The sequence below is a fragment of the Symphodus melops genome, assembly GCF_947650265.1.
Source record: "Symphodus melops genome assembly, chromosome: 15".
Lineage (NCBI taxonomy): Eukaryota > Metazoa > Chordata > Actinopteri > Labriformes > Labridae > Symphodus > Symphodus melops.
The window spans coordinates 14,951,992-14,969,983 of NC_136705.1; the positions used below are offsets into that span (position 1 = coordinate 14,951,992).

Genomic DNA, 17,992 nt, shown 5'->3' on the forward strand with positions numbered 1-17,992 from the left:
TCAAACAAAAGAGACTGAGAATAACCAGGTTAAACTTAAATCCATCATTTATTGACGTTTATGTTCACTGTATGGTCTGTAACATCACATTAGCATACTGGGAAATTAGTACAGGAAGAAAGGATGGTAATACCCTTTGTGTTTCAGAAACCTCCCCTCCCTTTAGTCTCCTAAAAAGCCAAAGGTGAAGGTGAGTGGGTTATAAATTACTTTCAAATGCGCATCAGCTTATTGTTACCTCATTCGCTCTCAAAATACAGCATTTTAAAAAAGAGCTAAAAAGCACAGAAATAAATAAAAAAAAAAGTGTGGAATTTATCACTGCCGTCACGCATCCGTTTCTATAAAAAGAGTGAGCAGAGAGGACAGAAGGAGAAATAGATCTCATGTTGATTTCTATCCTTAAAAAGCCCACATGAGGAATGTCATGTTATTGTCCTAACTGTTGTGTATGTTTCCAAATGTTCGCTGCGGTCACAGCAAATACGCAACATCAAATTACTTTTAATGACATATTCAAAGTCAGGGTTAAATTATTCAGGATATCCAAGCCTCAGAAGTTTCTATTGAAAACTATCAGATCTTCCCATGAGAGTATTTTACTCAAATAGAAAATCCCCCCCCTCCCCCAAAAAAAAACAAAAGGAACCAAAAGATCTATTTATACATCAGTGAATGACGGCATGATGAGGAGAGCTACAGATGCTGCAGTGCTGCTTGTACTCAGTCCATGCAGTGGAATCAGTGTGAATAATGGCAGAAGAAAATACATTAAAAAAAACCTCCTAACCTCCGTTTATCCCTCTCTGAACCCAGTGTCTGAAATATATGAAACATAAACCTTAACTAAAAGACTTTGTTCAGTGTCGTGAAAACTAACACAATGTTAAAGAGCCAGGAGAAATCCAATCAGAGTCCACAATAGACTATATTCAAGTTCAGGACAAATATTATGAAAACAAAATAAAAATGTTCTCTATTATAGAATAAAAAAACTGAGCCTTTCATAGAAATTTTTGTTTTTTTTCATAATCTCCTTCCCTCTGTGACGGTGTGTTTCACCACACTGAACATGCCCTCATTATCCCCATCAGCCCTGTAAGAACATTTCCCACTTACACACAAAATACACTCCCCACTCAATCACAAAACATGCACAGCTATAGAGATCCCAACCCCTCCCACTCCCTCCACCACAAAACAAAGGAGGAGAAAAAAAAAAAATCAATCATCCCATTAAACAACTCAACTGCAAAAGAACTACATATTCAAGTACCTATTTGTCATATGGCAACAAGAGCAAGTGTACCATGAGAACGTATATCAGCCAGCAAACGCTATTTCTCTTCCAATACTGCCACTTTAGAAAGCACAAGGACTTTACCAGTGAATGATTGGAAACAATAGTACATGTTACAGTTCTGTAAATACTATTTTAATGCATCGACAGAAAAGAGTATGTGGATCTACTTCGTCTATGAGCACAGATGCATAAAATAGATTAGGCTGTTTTTTTTTTGTTTGTTTTTTTGGACAAAAAGTTGAGTCTGAAGTTTCAGGTATTAGTGCTTGGGTTAACAGAAATGAAATGGACTTCTGGTTAATCCGAAGAGTCTAAACCAGGGATTTCTCCGCCTTCCATCATCCTGTGCCTTTGGGGTGAAGTCTTTGAAGGTAGCTGTGGGAGAGGAAAAAAAATCAAGGACAGGAACAGCTCTTGGGAGCCTCCTTCTCTTTTGTCCTACAGTGTCCCTCCTTCAATCCATACAGTGGAAATCCTACCTCCACCTAAATCTGCTGTAAGAGGTTTATTTTGTGCTCCCCTTGTTGTTTTCTTACCCATCTAGAATGGTACCACAGCCACAGTACTCTAAAAAGCCATATATGTATATATATATATATATATATATATATATATATAGATATATATCAAAAACATTATAAAATTAACTTTTTTCATGGAGTTGTTTCAATCAAAACAAAGAAGGCATTTTTTCACTTTTCTTTAAACAGGATCTTTAGGAAATAGAAAAGGCAAGTTTGAGCTGAAGAAGGAAATTGAAAGTCTTGACTAGAAAGCAGAAAAGTCGAAGTAGAAGACGACGAGTAGGAGGCCGGAGCTCCTTTACCAAAAACCCTGTCTTTGGAAAGCTTATGTGTGGTTAAACTGTGTGCAACTTTTTTCTGTGTTCTAAATTGTCTACACATGCACACGCAGGCCACACCACATCAGGCCACAACGAATACCATGGCTGGGAATTAAGATGAAACAAATGCAAAATATATATCAATCTTTATATTTATAGGAATTTAATATATCATTTCTAATTTTTGCTATCTCTTAAACAACAGGCGGAAAAAGCTTACAACTCTGGCGATGTCTGTGGATACAAATGACAGCTGAGTTTGTTCTGTCACGTGTTGAAGTGAAGGAAAGCAAAAAAAAGAGAAAGAGAAGAAAAAAAAAAGAGCGCGAGACAAAGCGGAAGAATGAGAATGTTTGAGAATATTTTTTGGAGAGACCAGAGGAGAGAAAAGTGAGCAGGGACGTGCAAGAAGAGTCAACTGCCTCCATGGGATTTCTACTCCGGCTTTAGTTTGGACTCAGTACAGACGAGCTGAAATGAAATATTTGTTTCCAGACGGACTCGGTTCTTCAGAGTGCTCCCCTTGTTCAGCCTCAGGTGAATGTGAGGTTTTAGCCCAGAGGCCATGAAGACATTTAAATCAGTTCTTGAGGCTTACTCCGCGGGCCTCTTTTTTATGAGTACCAGTAATGTTCAGAACCCCAAGTCTGTCTGAACTGGAGAGGGTTTGACTGATGAGTGGGAGTCTGAGGATGGTGCGGTCCATTGTTGCCAGTGAGGGTCACTATTAATGCAAAAAAAAAAAAAAAAAAAAAAAAAAACACCAACAAACTGCTTGAGTCAAGCATCTTATCTCTAAGTAGCTGGTTTAGTAATGACTTGCTGAGCAGCTGTTGGGTTGGGTCTCTCTCCCTCGCTCTCTCTCAGTTCTTAAACGAGCACCAAAGCGTTCAAATCAGAGTCTCCGTCGACCCAACACAAAAACAACCACCACAAAGTAAGCAATAAAAACAAGAGCAAACAGAAATCTGTGATCATTTGCCTCTTCTCTGATCTCTATATCGTATGAGTAGTACTGCTCTCAGAACATCAATTCAGTTCTTCCTTTTTATTTCCCTGTTGTATTCTACAAAAAGAACAATCAAACTGACTGTGAGTCCTCCACATTTGGGTGTGTTGTTTTGTTTTCAAAGCAGGTTTTCAGCTTTGATTAATCGCTCAGTGTGGGTGGGAGGAAGAAAAAAAAAGATCCCAGAGGAAATTAAAAGGTAACTATGGATGTGATCTTGTGTGGAAAGTGGTCCTGTTTTGTTTTTTGTTTTGTTTTTTTTCGTTTGGATCAGGCAGTTGTGCTGGGAAGCTACCAGTGGCACTCCAAATCTGCTCCGGTCTGCATGTGAGGAGAGGGAGAAAGAATAGGAGAAATGATAAGGAGAGAGGAGAGAAGAGAAGAGTAGAAAATGAGAAAGAGGGAAAGTGAGGTGAAAGAAAGAGGGAGGACAAAAAACACAAAAAAAAGGGGGGCACACTGTTATCAAATCTAGAAACACAATCTTAACGGCAACATTCAAAGATTTTGTTTCCAAACCTTGACTTCAAAAGGCCATGTTGTCTTCTGATCAACACAAATAAAAGGGAAAAGCAGTAACAGTGGATTAAGCCAGGGAACACTTTGAACCTTAGTGTACGGGTTCTTTCTGCAAAAAAAAAAAAAAAAAAAAACACCAACACAACAAACCCACGGCCTCTCCCCTTTATTAAAGGCCGTCGCACAGGAAGGGCAGACCGCTGTATACTCGCGTGCACAAGTGAGGAGAGACCGGAAGACAGGGTGCATGCGTGTGGGGCTGGTGCATGCGTGTTTGTGTGCGTGTGGAGCGAGAGAAGAGGGACAGACAGGACCAGAGACAATGACCATTCATCCTCATCTGAAAACCTGGACAGCCATGTCTGCACACAAGACATCTTACAACTTTTTAAGAAAAAAAAAAAAAAAATGGATCTCCACATGCTAGAAGGTACATCAGAGCTGGGAGTGGAGACTGATGAGGCTGATCGAGGGGGGGGGGGGGGAAGAGTATGTGCAGCAGGATCGCCACTCACATGCCTGGAAGAATGAGTGTCTGGGTGTGTGTGCGCGTAGATGAGGGGTTGGAAGAAGAATGGGAAAGGGGGGGTGGGGGGGTGTCACAGTTATATATGTCGTCACTTACCAAATGAAACAGGAGGGCTGCGTTAATCAGAGGGTGAACACACAGTTAGACAAGTCCATTAAACCCTCATCCGTTTGTGTGCGCTACGGTTTTTGTGTCGATTGATTTGACGTTTATTTGTAAGACGGAGCTTCACATAAAAACCATTCGCTCACTCTTTAATACTCATTACCAAAGTGCGTGTGCGGGCCCTTTGCATCCTTACAGACAAACCCAGACAACACCACACAGAGGCATAACCTCCAAAACAACTAAAACGACACAGACGTCTCCAGAGTCATTTTCCGCCTCCACCAGGACTTCCGATGGAATCCCTTAGTAGCAGACACACAGACATACGAGGACATATCACACTTAGCTGCTTAAAAACGTCATCCTTTCCTGACAGAAACGCATCATAACACACCATCACATAGTGTAGATTACCAGCCACAAGCTGCAAAAAAAGCAGAAGGTAACAGGACCACAGAGGAGGAATCATTTCCTGGTTTTGAATGATTACGTCAACTTAACCTCAACGTGCTGGTACGACCCCGACGTTTGTTCTCAGAGTGGCCACAGCCTCGACTCCCTTACGAGGCCAACGATGCTATCGACATTGTTTTTTTTTATCTGATAGGAACACTTCAGTTCCTATTAATGACAAACATGACTGAATGTGGCAGATGCTAAGTACTGACATGCGCGCACAAGCTGAAAACGATTTACGTCAGGAAAAACACGCAGCAATTCCCCCCAAAACGCCGAGGAGGCAACAAAGGCATGCGTCCAAAAGGGATGCAAAGGCTGAAACGTCAAAATACGCCGAAAATACATCAACGGTACTCAAAAGCAAACAAACGCTGCCAGCCTTCCAGTGGAAGAGCTCCGTGGGGCCATTAAATTTTGACAGCAGAGAGGTAGAGAGGCAAGGAAGTTTACGTGTTGTTATCGAAATGACAGAGTAAAGTCAACATTACAGTAGAGATGTTACAGCGAGTTCGGACTGGATTTTGACACAGACGGGCCGAGCTGAGGTTCTGTCACTTGCAGCCCGGGGCTGCTTGGAGATCCGTCTTTAACACGTCCCGCTGCGTCCGCGATCACAGCATGACCCACCCTGCTTTCGCAAGTCCATATTGATCTCCCTTTACATTGCTTGACTACAGTTTAACATTTCTCCCTGGAATAATAAAACAATGAATTTTCCCCCACCAAGAACCCACTGCACCAGGCCTGAGTCGTTCACTCTCTTAGCGGTCCGAAGTCTCGTGCACACCCGGGGGTCAACAGTACCGGATGTACCAAGACACAGTTTCTCAAAGCTGTGTGGGGTTTTTGTTGGACGAGTTAGATAAGTTGTCTTTTTACACAGTAAACAGTTCAGCATAGCCCTGGATGAAAGCTGCTCCGATTGTGTGGTTTGATCACAAACTAGTTTCCCCATCTCTGTCCAGCATCTGTCAGCGGCGATCTCCCAAGACCTGACCGGGGCTTCACTCAGAGCAGCCTCAGTACGCCTGCAGAACCCTGCTAAGGCCTCTGGGATCAAACAGACTGTGTACTGCTCACTATAGGGTTTCTTCCTTTTCTTATCCTTTTGGGTTTTTTTTGTTTGTTTGTTTGTTTGTTTTTTTGGGGGGGGCGGGGTAAATTAATCAAATCTTTAACGCAAAGGAGCAAACAGGGAAATGCAAAAAAAACTTCAGTGGATGGGAATGTTTTCATCTGCGTTTCCTCAGTTCCACTTTAGATTAAGCCATGTTGTCATGCATGAAAAATAACCTCTGAAGAGAGCTGACAGGAAGGTGTGCATCATGCATTGTGCACAGAAAAAAAAAACAGATGTTTATCATAGTTGAAGGGTGAGGTGAGCTCAAAGCTATCTCTGAAGTCAGTTTAAATACGTCATGGTCTGTGGTTGTGTGAGTGAGTGTGAAGATCTCACACACACACACACATAATGGCAGCCTGGTCCACCAGGCGGGATCATTCAAAATATAACCACTGAAACCCAATAGTGTAAAAGTGCTTATATCCCAGATGTGTCACAAAGCCTCAAGACTATTTTATCGAAGATTTTTGTAAGTCAATAGAGCTCAGTGACTGATACTCACCCCATCTTCCTCCTTGTATGGGTTTAGACGGTTGTAAACTGCTTCAATAACACTGCGTCTGTGGGAGGAACACAGATACCAACAGCCTTTGGTCTCGTGAGCTATTCAGTTCAAACAACAGAAGCTACAACGGAGGGACAATGAGTGTGAAGAAGAAGGAGCAGTGAGGTCTCCCCGTCGTAAAAAGGAATAGCAGCTTGCCGCCATTCTAACGACTGCAAATTAAAAATTAAAATTAAAAAAAGGTTTCTGTTCCAGGGAAGGCAGGTAGTCCTAACAACAACAATAGTTACCTTAGCTGAGCATTAACATAAGCCACAGAGCATAAAAATATTAAATAGACCCGTCAATATCTTCTAAACTCCTCCAACTTTTAGGATGTTTATGACTGGAGGGTAATAGACTATTTATCCCATTGACCAACGTTTGTCCTTACTTGCTTGCGAGGCCTCCCCCTGGCGGCAGGGTCGGCATGCCACTATCGGTGGAAAGGTTCCTCATCACTGTTACCAGGTCCGGAAAGCCCTCCTCTCCTGGCCGAGACAGCATCTCTGAAACAACAACAAATATGTAAGACGAGTCAGTATTAGCAGAGCTGGTGATATGAGAGGAGAGAGAGAGAGAGAGGAGAATAGAGGAAAGAGATGGGGAAGAAAATGGGATAAATTGGGAGAAAGGAAGTGAAGATGAAAACCATACAAGTGACTTTGTGGAAACAATTGTGTGTCTGAGACATAGAGAGAGGGGGAGCGTGACACAAAAGAGGCCTGCAACTGAGCTGAGAGTGGCACCAGGCCAGTTCAATGTTCAGCCAGAGCATTCCTCTCCCGCTCCCTTTTCTTCTTGCTCTCCTTCTCCAACTACTTTATTTCTCCCCTCCAGTATTAGACGGTACCTGAAGCCTCAACTAGAATCAGGTTTCAAACAAGACAAGTGGTCAGATTTATTAATGTAAGTGTAACAGTGTGGAAAAAGGATCTCATGTTTTGCCCAAATATAAAGCCTGACCAGTGCTGCGTTTTGTGCAATAAAAAAAAAAAGGAACCGGGACAGAGAGCTGACATAACCAACACAGGCGCGAATAATCTGCACCATGTTTATAATGTTGAGAAAGAAAAAGAGAGAGAGAGAAAGACAAGGAGGTGAAGTGATTCCATTTGAACAGGGGGAAAAAAAGGAAACATTTGAGGGATGGAGAGAGAGAGAGAGAGAGAGAGAGAGAGAGAGAGATGTGTTTACTGAGAGCGGATGAAGGAGAGGGGTGAACAGGGAATAAAGAGGTCATGATGGTGTCATTCCTTCTGCTGTGAGCCGGAGCAAACTTGGCTGGAGGTTAGACAATAGAGATAGGGTCGGTCGGTGAAGAAAGTATGCGTACAGATATGATACAGAGTTTCAGCTGGGGGGAGAGGTGCCGAGTCTCGAAAACTTTTTAGACGCCAAGATAAAGAAAAGCTCATCCTTACTACGTCCATGAAACAACAATATCAGGTGTATTTTGATTTTAAATACGATTGTTACCCCACAGCTTTGCGTGATCGTCTTTAAAAAAAAAAAAAACAATGAGAGAAGTTCAGAGGAGATGGAAGAGCAGTGAATAAAATGAGCAACTTACTGGAACATCTGTATCACATTCCTCTATCTCACTCTTCATCCTCACCTTCCACTCGAGACTCCAGGTATTTGTTGAGTTCGGCGTCTTTCCTCGTGGCTTCCTCTGACACTTTGGGAGCGCTGGCCAAACACACTAACACGACGCTCATGTTATCCCGACTTCCCTGAGATGGACGGGAGGAGAGAGGAAGCAAACGGACGGGAGTGTGTAAGAGAAGGGAATCGATTGTGGTGCTGAGAGGAATAGTGGAGGTTACTTCAGGGCACACGCAATTGAGCAATTTACACTCACACAACTAAAAGGCAGTATTGATAGCAGACAAATTCAATAGTGGGACATAGAGAAGACATTTAATACCAAATGTTTTACCAATTCATTAAATCGCCTGTTCTGATGAAACCGTCGAGGACTCGATTCTGTCAAATTCCCCGAACAGCAATCTACGGAATCCGTTAGCTAAGTCACAGTTCTTTACAAAACATCATACTCGTATTTGTGTACACACCTTGTGCAGGCAGGTGTCCACTACTTCATTGCAGACCCTCTCCAGGTCATCAGACACCTCAAGTCTAGACTTCACAAACTCGCACAGCTCCTCGTTGGACATGACATCCCAGATGCCGTCACATGCCAGGACCACAAACTGGTCCTGTTCTGGGGCCCGAACCATCTCAAACACGGCCGGTTCTGGACTGACCAGCTGCTCTGTCGGGCCCTTGCCTTCCACGCACTTGTAATCGTAGTCCCCCAAGGCCCGGGATACGGCCAGTGACCCGTTAACCCGCTGAATCATCACCGAGCCGCCTGCGTTCTGGATCCGCTCTCTCTCGCGGGGGTTGCAGGGCTTGTGGTCGAGTGTGGAGAAGCACACGTGTGAATTGCGGTATAAAACAGCGCGGGAATCCCCGCAGTTAATGAAGAAGAAATGATCCGGGGACAGAAGGACTCCCACTGCTGTAGAGCCACTGCGGTCCATGCCGTTGCGAAGGTCAGAGGAGCTACGCATGTGCTCGTCAATCCTCAGGAAGCCTGTCCGGATCCCAGCTTTCACGGCCTCCACCGAGGGAGGAAGTGAGGCTGGATGGTCGTTGGTGGAGCCGTCTGAACCCGTCTGGGAGCCTTGTGACGCTCCGGCCTCAAAGCTGGCACCGATTATGTGTTTTAGAAGGTGTTTAGAGCAGTAGTTAGCGACCCTTGATCCAGCGTGACCATCGAACACAGCGAAAAAGGACCAGTCAGTCATTCCAGGTGCAGGGAGTTCCACCACAGCTGTGTGAGCGTCCTCCATCTCCACCCGCCAGCCCTGCATGGAGCTGAGTCCGAAGCGAAGGCCATTCCCCTCGCCGTGCGAGTTGTGCTTCTCCGTCTTGGGCTTGTCCAGGAACGCACCCATGGCTCTGTCCTACAGAGCACAGTGAGGACACAGCAGGGGGGGGAAACAATAAAAAAAAAAAAATCAGAAAACAAGTCACTGAAATCATCACTAACATACACCAACACTTTGATGACAACACAGAGTCGAAAAAAGTATGGTTAAATACATTGTAAGACACATCTAATGACTCACCGCTTTCCTCATTTTATAATTACAGATCAGCCCCAACTCTACATTTAAAATACCAATGTGAATCCAATACTCTTCGTACAGTTGTTTCTAAAATACTGTTATAAGTGAAGCAAAACAGGTTAAATATCTGGCCAGTTTTATTCCCTTCAATCTGGTTCTTTATGTTTCCAGTTGTGTGACTGGTCTCCATTTCTATTGGATAATGCAAGGTCTGACAACTGGTCGCTCTTTGAGAGGAAGTTTTTACACAGGTGAATTCAATCACCATTAATCATCATCAATCAATGAACCAGTGAACAAGTGGCAGGACCTGAACTCAGGTTCAAAGATGACGTCTGAGAGAAGCAGGGAAAGCAGCATACGCTACATTAAAGGAGCAGCAAAAAAAAAAACAACAACATGTGAATCTTAGAAAATATCAGCACCCAGCTACTATGTTTATAATGTTGAATAAATAGACAGCAGTACAAATAACCTGATGTAAACGCAGACTGAGAGGCTGGGAGAATACTTTCTTGAGACATGATCCTCAATTATACGGTGCATCAGGAGAAGACAGGCGATATCTGGTTCTTGTTGTTCACATGTCACCACACTGAAAGGCTCCGAACTGTTTGGCAACACACCTCTCTAAAAATTAAAAAGATCATTTTTCAGACAATTCCTGGTATTTAAGTAAACGCACAACTTAAAGAAGTTTCAATGAAAACGTGCGGTCTCTGCTTACACAAGACTGACACGTGTTACTTTTACCATTTACCTTCAGTAAATGGTCAAATAAAGGAAGAGCTCAACCGACCAGCGATCATTCTAGCGCAGCCACTTTATTTCACGCTAAACGTGGCTGAGGAGTTAGCTTAAAAGCTTATCTTAGGGCATTAACAAACTCCATGGAGTAAGTCAGGGGACGTGTTATCGGTCCATTACTGTATGAACATTAGCTGAATGTCCAGTAGTGTCAGGCTGCTCGACAGGACGGAGACATTCTGGATCTACCCTGTGTTAGCTGATCCATCCATCTGATGCAAGCCCATAGACTAACACAGTCCTGTTGATTGTTGCGCTGCTTCATGGCCTTTTGGACTTGCAAACTACACTTTTAGCTTCAACGTTTATAATCAACACGTTCAGGTTACTTACAAGCTGGGGGCAAATGCAATGTTCAGGTGTCTTTATGCACACTTGGCTAAGGCTAAACAAAGCCGTACAGAGCGACATTCTGCATGTGTCCCACGCGCTACAAATGCATTCATCTCATAACAGAGCACATCGCAAACACACTTCTTATTCAACAGCACTAGAACATGTGCAACATCATTATGGTCTCGCATAAAAATTAAATACCTGCATGAATAACTTATAAGCACACCGGTAACTGGGAGTGATGTCACACAGTCTGATGTTTCCTAGGATACGAAGCTTGGAGTGACACCTTGAGTGGTTTCCTTAGCAACAGAAGCAGTGGTTGTTGGTGGTTCCACTTCCAGTATGGGACAAGGTAAGATCACAGCCGTGCGTCTGCGTGTCCATTTGTGTGCAGGTTTATTCATGTGGCCATTCATGGAGTGCATAGGAACGCCAAGGAGCCAAAACTGACCTCAATCTGATCTGCTCGTGCCATAAAAATCTTTTTTTCTATCGTGGAACATGTGAGATGAAGTGGCTGGCTGATGCTGTTAAAGAGTCAACGTTTATAGTTGGCTGACAGACAGGTCTACTGGTCTTAGATATCAGACAAGCAGGGCAGCTTTAAGGAGCTAACTCAATTTGACAGTGAGCCGCTGATGGGATCCACACAGGACAGGATTAACCTGTCAAACGCAGACTACACACAACACGGGACTACCAAGAAGAACAGTCCTTCACTCACTGTCTCATAGGTCTGTATTTGTACATGGAAAAGTCAACTTGTCTACCTGAATGATAAAAAAAAAAAAACACAATCTGAATCCTACAACTTCCACACAATCAGCAAGATTTGCATTTGGTTACCAAAAGGATAAAAACAAAGAGGCCCTTCTGTCTAATCATGAGTATAAATGCTACTTGTGTCCTGAACTAAAAACAGTGCATTCTCTAAAATGCATCATAGAAACTGTCTGTCTCCTGTTGTGTCTGTCTCATGTTGTGTCCATCTCATGTTGTGTCTGTCTGTGTCCTGTTGCCATCATGTCTGGTGAAACATTTTTGTATTGAAGTTTTCCTCTGGTGCGAGCAATGTAAAAAGTAGTGGAACAATCAATGCACGCTGACTAAATGGCCGGCGACCATCATGCACTCAGCAGGCAGATAAGATACTACTGCCAGATAAGAGGGATGACCTGAATAGTCCTTTACAACATATTCAGTATGATGGCAAATGGTCCAACAATAAAATACAATGTTCCAAAAGAAGTGAGCAGAACACAGATGTTTAGGGCTTTACCCTCATGCTTTGTTAAACTCTAAGATTGAATTTAAACATACCTAAATACATCATGTATAAATACATGATTAGTACTTATTTCATTACTGACATTTGTGAGGTGTCTGTGATACTATCAGTAGTAGACTGACTCATGACATTAAGAACTTTAAGTAATTGACTTTGCAGCTCTGGTTAAATTATCCACCTGTTAGCGCCATGTCAAACTTAAAATAATCAATTTCTACCGATAAGCTTAAATCGCCATTCAGGAGCAGCACCATCTCTTAGCTAATGAAGAACACTAGGCTTTTCATAGGTCAGTGATAATATGGGGCTTCCCAAATAATCAGTTTAGTTGTCAAATTCAAATGAGCATGCCATGGACATAAATTGAGCTGCGATCTTCAATGCTGTGGGCAAGTAATCATTTTGAATGGATGTCTTTCACGGCTATGAAAACTGATTTCTAGTTAAATATAGCTGTGCGCAGCTGTTATTGGGATAGGAAAGCAGGAGAGACAGGAAATGTGGGGAGGATGACATGACAGGCACTAAAATAGCGCCAGGACTGGGAGTCAAACCTGCGACGAAAGTGTAATCTCTGTACATAAGGCGCAGGCCTGCTCTGCTAAACGAGCCCAACCATGTTGTCTTTATTTTAAGTCTTTTCAGCGGCTAGGGGCCTGACTAAAAAAAAAAACTGCATCTTCTGCGGGACAGGTTAAGGACAAAAGGGTCGCATAAGTTAGCAACACGTCAGGATTTTAAAAAAGCCACCTTGAAGATCTGCTCTGAAGCACTGCTATGGTTTTTGATCCAAATTTTAAAAAATATTGTTGAATCGTCAACATCAAGGCTTTCTATTACAAATAGTGCAGGTGGTACAAAAAGGCAGAGGATATCCCAGATCCCCCTCTTTGATGACTCATCACTTAAGTCGCATCAAAAGCAGACAGTTTCCCTGAACAAGGGCTCTTTGATGAGTCATCTTCATCTCAGTGAAGTCAGGGAAGCTGGTGCCGATACTTCTCCACACTGGAGCCTACCAGACTACAGCCGGACAGGAGGAAAGTACATATGCAGATTCGCGGCAACAGGAAGTAAATATAATTGCATGGGTTTAGCATTTAGCATAAAGTACATCTTTAAAAAGATATCTTAAAATCTTAATGACAAATTATAAAGAGCAGTTTCTAAAAAAAAGGAGAAATGATCTTGATGGCTCAATCAACCTGCCTGCTTGAATCTGAGCCACATCTCTTACAAGTTAAAACAAGGTACCATTTTAATAACAATTTAAAGGATAGGCTAGACTACCACTCAAGTGCACTATGACTTGAATCAAAACGTCAAACAACAACCATTATCAGCCTGTGAAAGTGCATAATCGACACTACGGATAGTTTTCAAGCTGCCATTTAAGGATCTATCTGAATGACAACTGCATGTAAGGTGATCCGATCATCAGACATGACTGAAGGGGAAAAGATGAATGCCTCTGGATAAACCAAAACACTGGCAGTAGTAATCAGCTCAAGCAGCATGGACAGGACTGGACATCAAGGTGCCAACACAAACATGCCACTGTTGATGATGATACTGCCATTTCTGGAACACACTGTCACACAAACACTGCCAGACACACACACCCACACACACCCACACACACACACTCACCAACAAGGCATTAAACCAGAGCCACAACAAGGCAATGAAACAAGTTCATTCCTTTACTGGTGTTCATAAACAGTCGACACAGAGGGTATAAGAAAACAAAACATGAAGTAACTAATAGATGTGTTCTTATATTACAATCTGCTATGGGGGGGTATAGATTGGTTTTTAAAAAGTTTCCATCCCTAAATTTAAGATATCAACATTATCACAAGTGACACAACATGATGTGAACCATCATCATATAAGACAATCATGCAAGGACAAGAAGGACACACTCTCCCAGATTATGTGGTGGACAAATAATGTACTATTGTAATCAATATCTGCTAAAACCTTTACAATGAACCTCCATTGTTACCTGCCCAGCATGTCAACAACATGTCAATCACTGAACAACACTGGACCTCATATTTTTACATCAGCAGAGCAACTGGTACCACAATCACCCAAACAGATTACACATAACAATGCTTTAATACCACAGTGTTGACTGAGTCAGTTGTCCCCAAATGAACATCAGGCCACTTGTGTTGCTAGCTCACCTGTTAGCTGGGCTCACTCTTGTCAGTCTAACACATTCGCGGGCTAAAGCTAATGTATGTAAGAAATATCACTTACTCTTCACGAAGGGAACTTGCTGTATCGGTCCTTGTCTTTGTGACTTCAGTAGCAGGTCTGTTAAAGTAGCCAGACGTGTTGTGATAGGCTTATCTCTCGTTAAGGTTTGCCACTTTCGCTTCTCGGCCCCCTGCTCGTCAGCTAGCTTTGATTAGGCTAGCCTGCATTTCACACGATCAGTTCTGCTTTCAGTGTGTCCCTGCTTCGGAATAAGGCTTTTACATACATGTTTGGCACTGTAGGCACAGGAAGCGCAACATAAATAACCGCTACGTGTCGGAGTGTCGGCTGAAACGATGAACGGTCGTTTCAAAATGTAGGCTACCTGTGATTTGAACAACTAGCTAATTTTGGCTAAAGCTAAATGTATGAGGCAGATGACGTTCTTTCTCAACATGCAGTTTGAGGGCGGGGCGAGCCTCGGTGTCTCTTCTGTGATTGGACAAACGCTGCTTGATGCTGAGACACGGTTGGTCAAAGGATGAGTCAATCGGACCAGACCTCTCCTCTTAAAACCTACTGTAAACAAAAATAATCAAGCTCTTAAGTTTCTCATTTTCTCTTGTCTCTTTGGCTGAAGAGGGAGAAGTGCATTACAACCCTTTGTTAACATACACTGCAACTTTTTTGAATTTTCCACATTGACGACCAATTAGCCTTTTGTAAAGTTTTAAACAGCCAATTCATGGTAATTGTAGACAGTAGAATAATCTACTTTTTTAGCCCAATATCCCCTTTAAAAGTCTGGCTTTAGACAGTTTTGGTCTGTACAGCACAATGTTTTTTTAAGTTTAAATAACATTTTTTTGGTCTGTATAGCACAATGTTTTTTTAAGTTTAAATAACATTTTTTTGGTCTGTATAGCACAATGTTGTTTTTTTTATGTTTAAATAAGATTTTTTTTTTTAAATCCTACAACAGCATGATCAGATACATTTTTATAAAGCAAACTAATACAGGCATTAGCTGATAGATGCGTCCATAAATTGCACAATAGTTTGGAAACCAATATGAATCTGTAACCTCATGTTTTCTTTATCTGACCGAAGTGTCTGACCCACTTCCACTTCTGACAGATTGCCAAAGAACCATTTTCAAGTTATTACAATCATAACCATTTATCTAATATGGTCGTAAATTTTCATACAAGGTTAGCTAATAACTCAATGATTTTGGGAAAATATCCCAGATCTGTGCCATTGATGTAGAATGTCGACCAATTGACAATATTGATAATCCACATGACTTCAACACTACAGACAGCTACCAAGCCTCACACAGCATGGCTACATCAAACATTTGCACTGGTTTCATTGATTTTGTCAATCAAAGGAATTTGCACCCATCTAAACGTTAATTCTGGACCTTTTGAAACAGAAAATTTATGAAGACTTTCCAGATAGATACACAGTTCTCAATTGGTCTGGTAATGCTGGGCTATTAAAGCAGTTACAAAAACTATAAACAGGACGAAACATGGAGATAACTACATGGTGTAGGACACATTTTCAAGCATGTTAAAAAAGTTGTCCACACAGCATGTCATTTCCTTCAAACTACTTTAAACAAATGAAACAGTAGATTTTCTTTATGGCAGCATATTTCTTATATTAACGTTAACATTGTTTCTACTGGATATTGTTATATTTAAGTTCAATTATACAGTATTTAAAACAAACTAATACTCAATAAGCAAAGAAGCTACAAAGCTAGTAAGCTAGTTGATCTATTTTAATTGTCCTTTGCATTGATATTTATGTATTTTCAAATTTATGTGGTGATGAGTTTTACTTGCATAACAGTGTAAAAATATCAAAACTAATTGTATCACCCTTTCCTTGTATATAATATGCCTAGAAGGGTGTTATTACATTGATGCCCTAATGTCTGTCTTTGTGTTTATAAAAACAACTCTCAAAGTATAGGTCTTCAGTTATTAACTTTATAATTATGAACATATATAAGCAAAATAAACTTTGCTGGTGCCCAAATGTTCCTCATATTGGATAGATTACATTTCAAATGATTTTGAAATAACACTCTATTGTAAACTTAATATTATGATATTCCCGTTTAAAGAAATTATAATATGATCACCTGAATAAGACTTCTGGTTGAAACATTGCGATGAAGGATAACTTTCTGTGGTATTTGAATAAGTCTGCTGCTGTTTGTCACCTACATGATATGCGTATCACTACCTCCTTTTCTAAGTTCTAAATCAAAGTATTAAAACACTGCAATCATAAGTTTAAAAAAAGAGCAACTCTACAGACAACATTTTTCCTCAGGTGTAGCCTTAATATGTGCACCTGCTGGCAGACGAGGTGAACAAATATGTGTGTTATTATTTATAACAATAACAATAAATCAATGACTGTTTTTAACTGTGGAATTAAAATTGATTCCAGCATAGGGTTTGAAGCAAACCCATGATGTGACTGGGGCATCTCTCTAATGGCAATAGTGGAAAGGAAATGTTCTTAAAAAACAGAACAACCATCCAGTGTTCAGTTCCCTATCATCCAGGGGTGTGTCCAGACTGGGGTGGCCCTGCCCTTGGTGGTGGTGGTGGGTGGTTTGTGCACAAACACATACAAAAAAATATCAATCATTTACCGTGTCTAACTTCACCAATCAAATATAAATCTGGATACTATAAACTCATTCCTACTGATACTTTAAGCTTATTTTTCAATGAAACAAAAAGGAGATATGTTTAAAGTTACAATTCAAAGCACCTAAAAATGCACATGTAAATGTCTACTTTACCAAAAGTGAGCGGATACTACCAGGCTTTGCAAAAAAAAAGAAGAAGAAGTAATAGTTTGCTTAAACTTTCCCCTGATAGGACAAATAACCAATCACTGTTTTGGATTCTTGGGGTGACTCCTGGTGGTATCCAAAGTATTGTGACTTCATATTATAGATTTTATAATGTGCTATATCTGATATCAAGAAGACTATAAACAATTGATTTACCAATCTGCATTAGTTGATGTTTTGAAAGTCTTTGTTGTTTACAGTCCAATGCTGGAATATTGCAGTTTTTTATAAATCAACTGTAAATTATAGAAGGATAAAGTTATCGTTGTTTTTCTTCCTACAGAACAGGACAAGTTATTCTCGGCACCAAATTAAGTGCCTGCCCTGTTTTCTGGGCTTGAATAAAATCCCCCTATGTCTGATCCTCTCTGCAGAGTGCAGCAATCACGCCTTGCCTCGCCCTCCACTCTCTCAACACAAGAGCTCTTGAAAAGCTGATTTCCTGCTCCTCAGAGAGAGCAGGTTTTCTTTTGTTGACTGAGGAGCCAGGTCAAAACAATAATTGTGTCTGAAAATATACACGACACATTTGATTTACATGTCACTCTCATAAGTCTGCTCTACATGCCTCCTTAGCAGCTCCAAATGTTACATTAGGGCTTTATCGAACACTTATGTGGGCTAATCAATTTCATCTCCCCTGACTATAATGTATGGAGTGTGTTTGTGTTTGTGTGTGTGATAGAGAGAGAGAAACAACCACACACTCATATACATATTAATGCACATTATGTGAGGGGGCAAGCTGCTCCCCCCTGCTTAATAGGATTAGAGTCATTTACCAAGTGTTTACTTAATGGGAGAAGACCTCTCTCTCTCTCTCTCTCTCTCTCTTTTTATTTGTCTCTCATCCTTCCTCTCCCTCCACTGTTTCTCTCTCTCTCT

General features: G+C 41.4%; 1 protein-coding gene across 5 annotated transcripts; it reads right to left on the minus strand.

Annotated features, from left to right (window-relative positions):
* Positions 1-29: 29 nt before the first annotated feature.
* ppm1ba (protein phosphatase, Mg2+/Mn2+ dependent, 1Ba) lies at positions 30-14,686 on the minus strand. 5 transcript variants are annotated; one of them, XM_079362491.1, is made up of 6 exons: positions 14,281-14,686; positions 8,517-9,413; positions 8,057-8,174; positions 6,833-6,947; positions 6,397-6,454; positions 30-1,678 (listed from the first exon to the last, which is right to left on the minus strand). In XM_079362491.1, exons 2-6 carry the CDS (start codon positions 9,402-9,404, stop codon positions 1,601-1,603), a joined length of 1,257 nt encoding a protein of 418 aa, XP_079218617.1. In that variant the 5' UTR covers positions 9,405-9,413; positions 14,281-14,686; the 3' UTR covers positions 30-1,600. The 5 variants fall into 5 exon arrangements, with proteins under 5 accessions (XP_079218617.1, XP_079218616.1, XP_079218618.1 ...); XM_079362490.1 differs by lacking the exon at positions 14,281-14,686 and adding an exon at positions 9,579-10,003; XM_079362492.1 differs by lacking the exons at positions 30-1,678; positions 14,281-14,686 and adding exons at positions 3,394-3,702; positions 9,579-10,004.
* Positions 14,687-17,992: the final 3,306 nt, after the last annotated feature.

Bases quoted from the DNA above. Each gene is read 5' to 3' on its own strand.
- ppm1ba (XM_079362490.1), bottom strand. The intron at 8,175-8,516 runs GTGTGTACACAA...CGTCCATCTCAG, and splicing joins TGGACACCTGCCTGCACAAG to GGAAGTCGGGATAACATGAG. The intron at 6,948-8,056 runs GTGAGGATGAAG...TTGTTGTTTCAG, and splicing joins CCTGGAGTCTCGAGTGGAAG to AGATGCTGTCTCGGCCAGGA.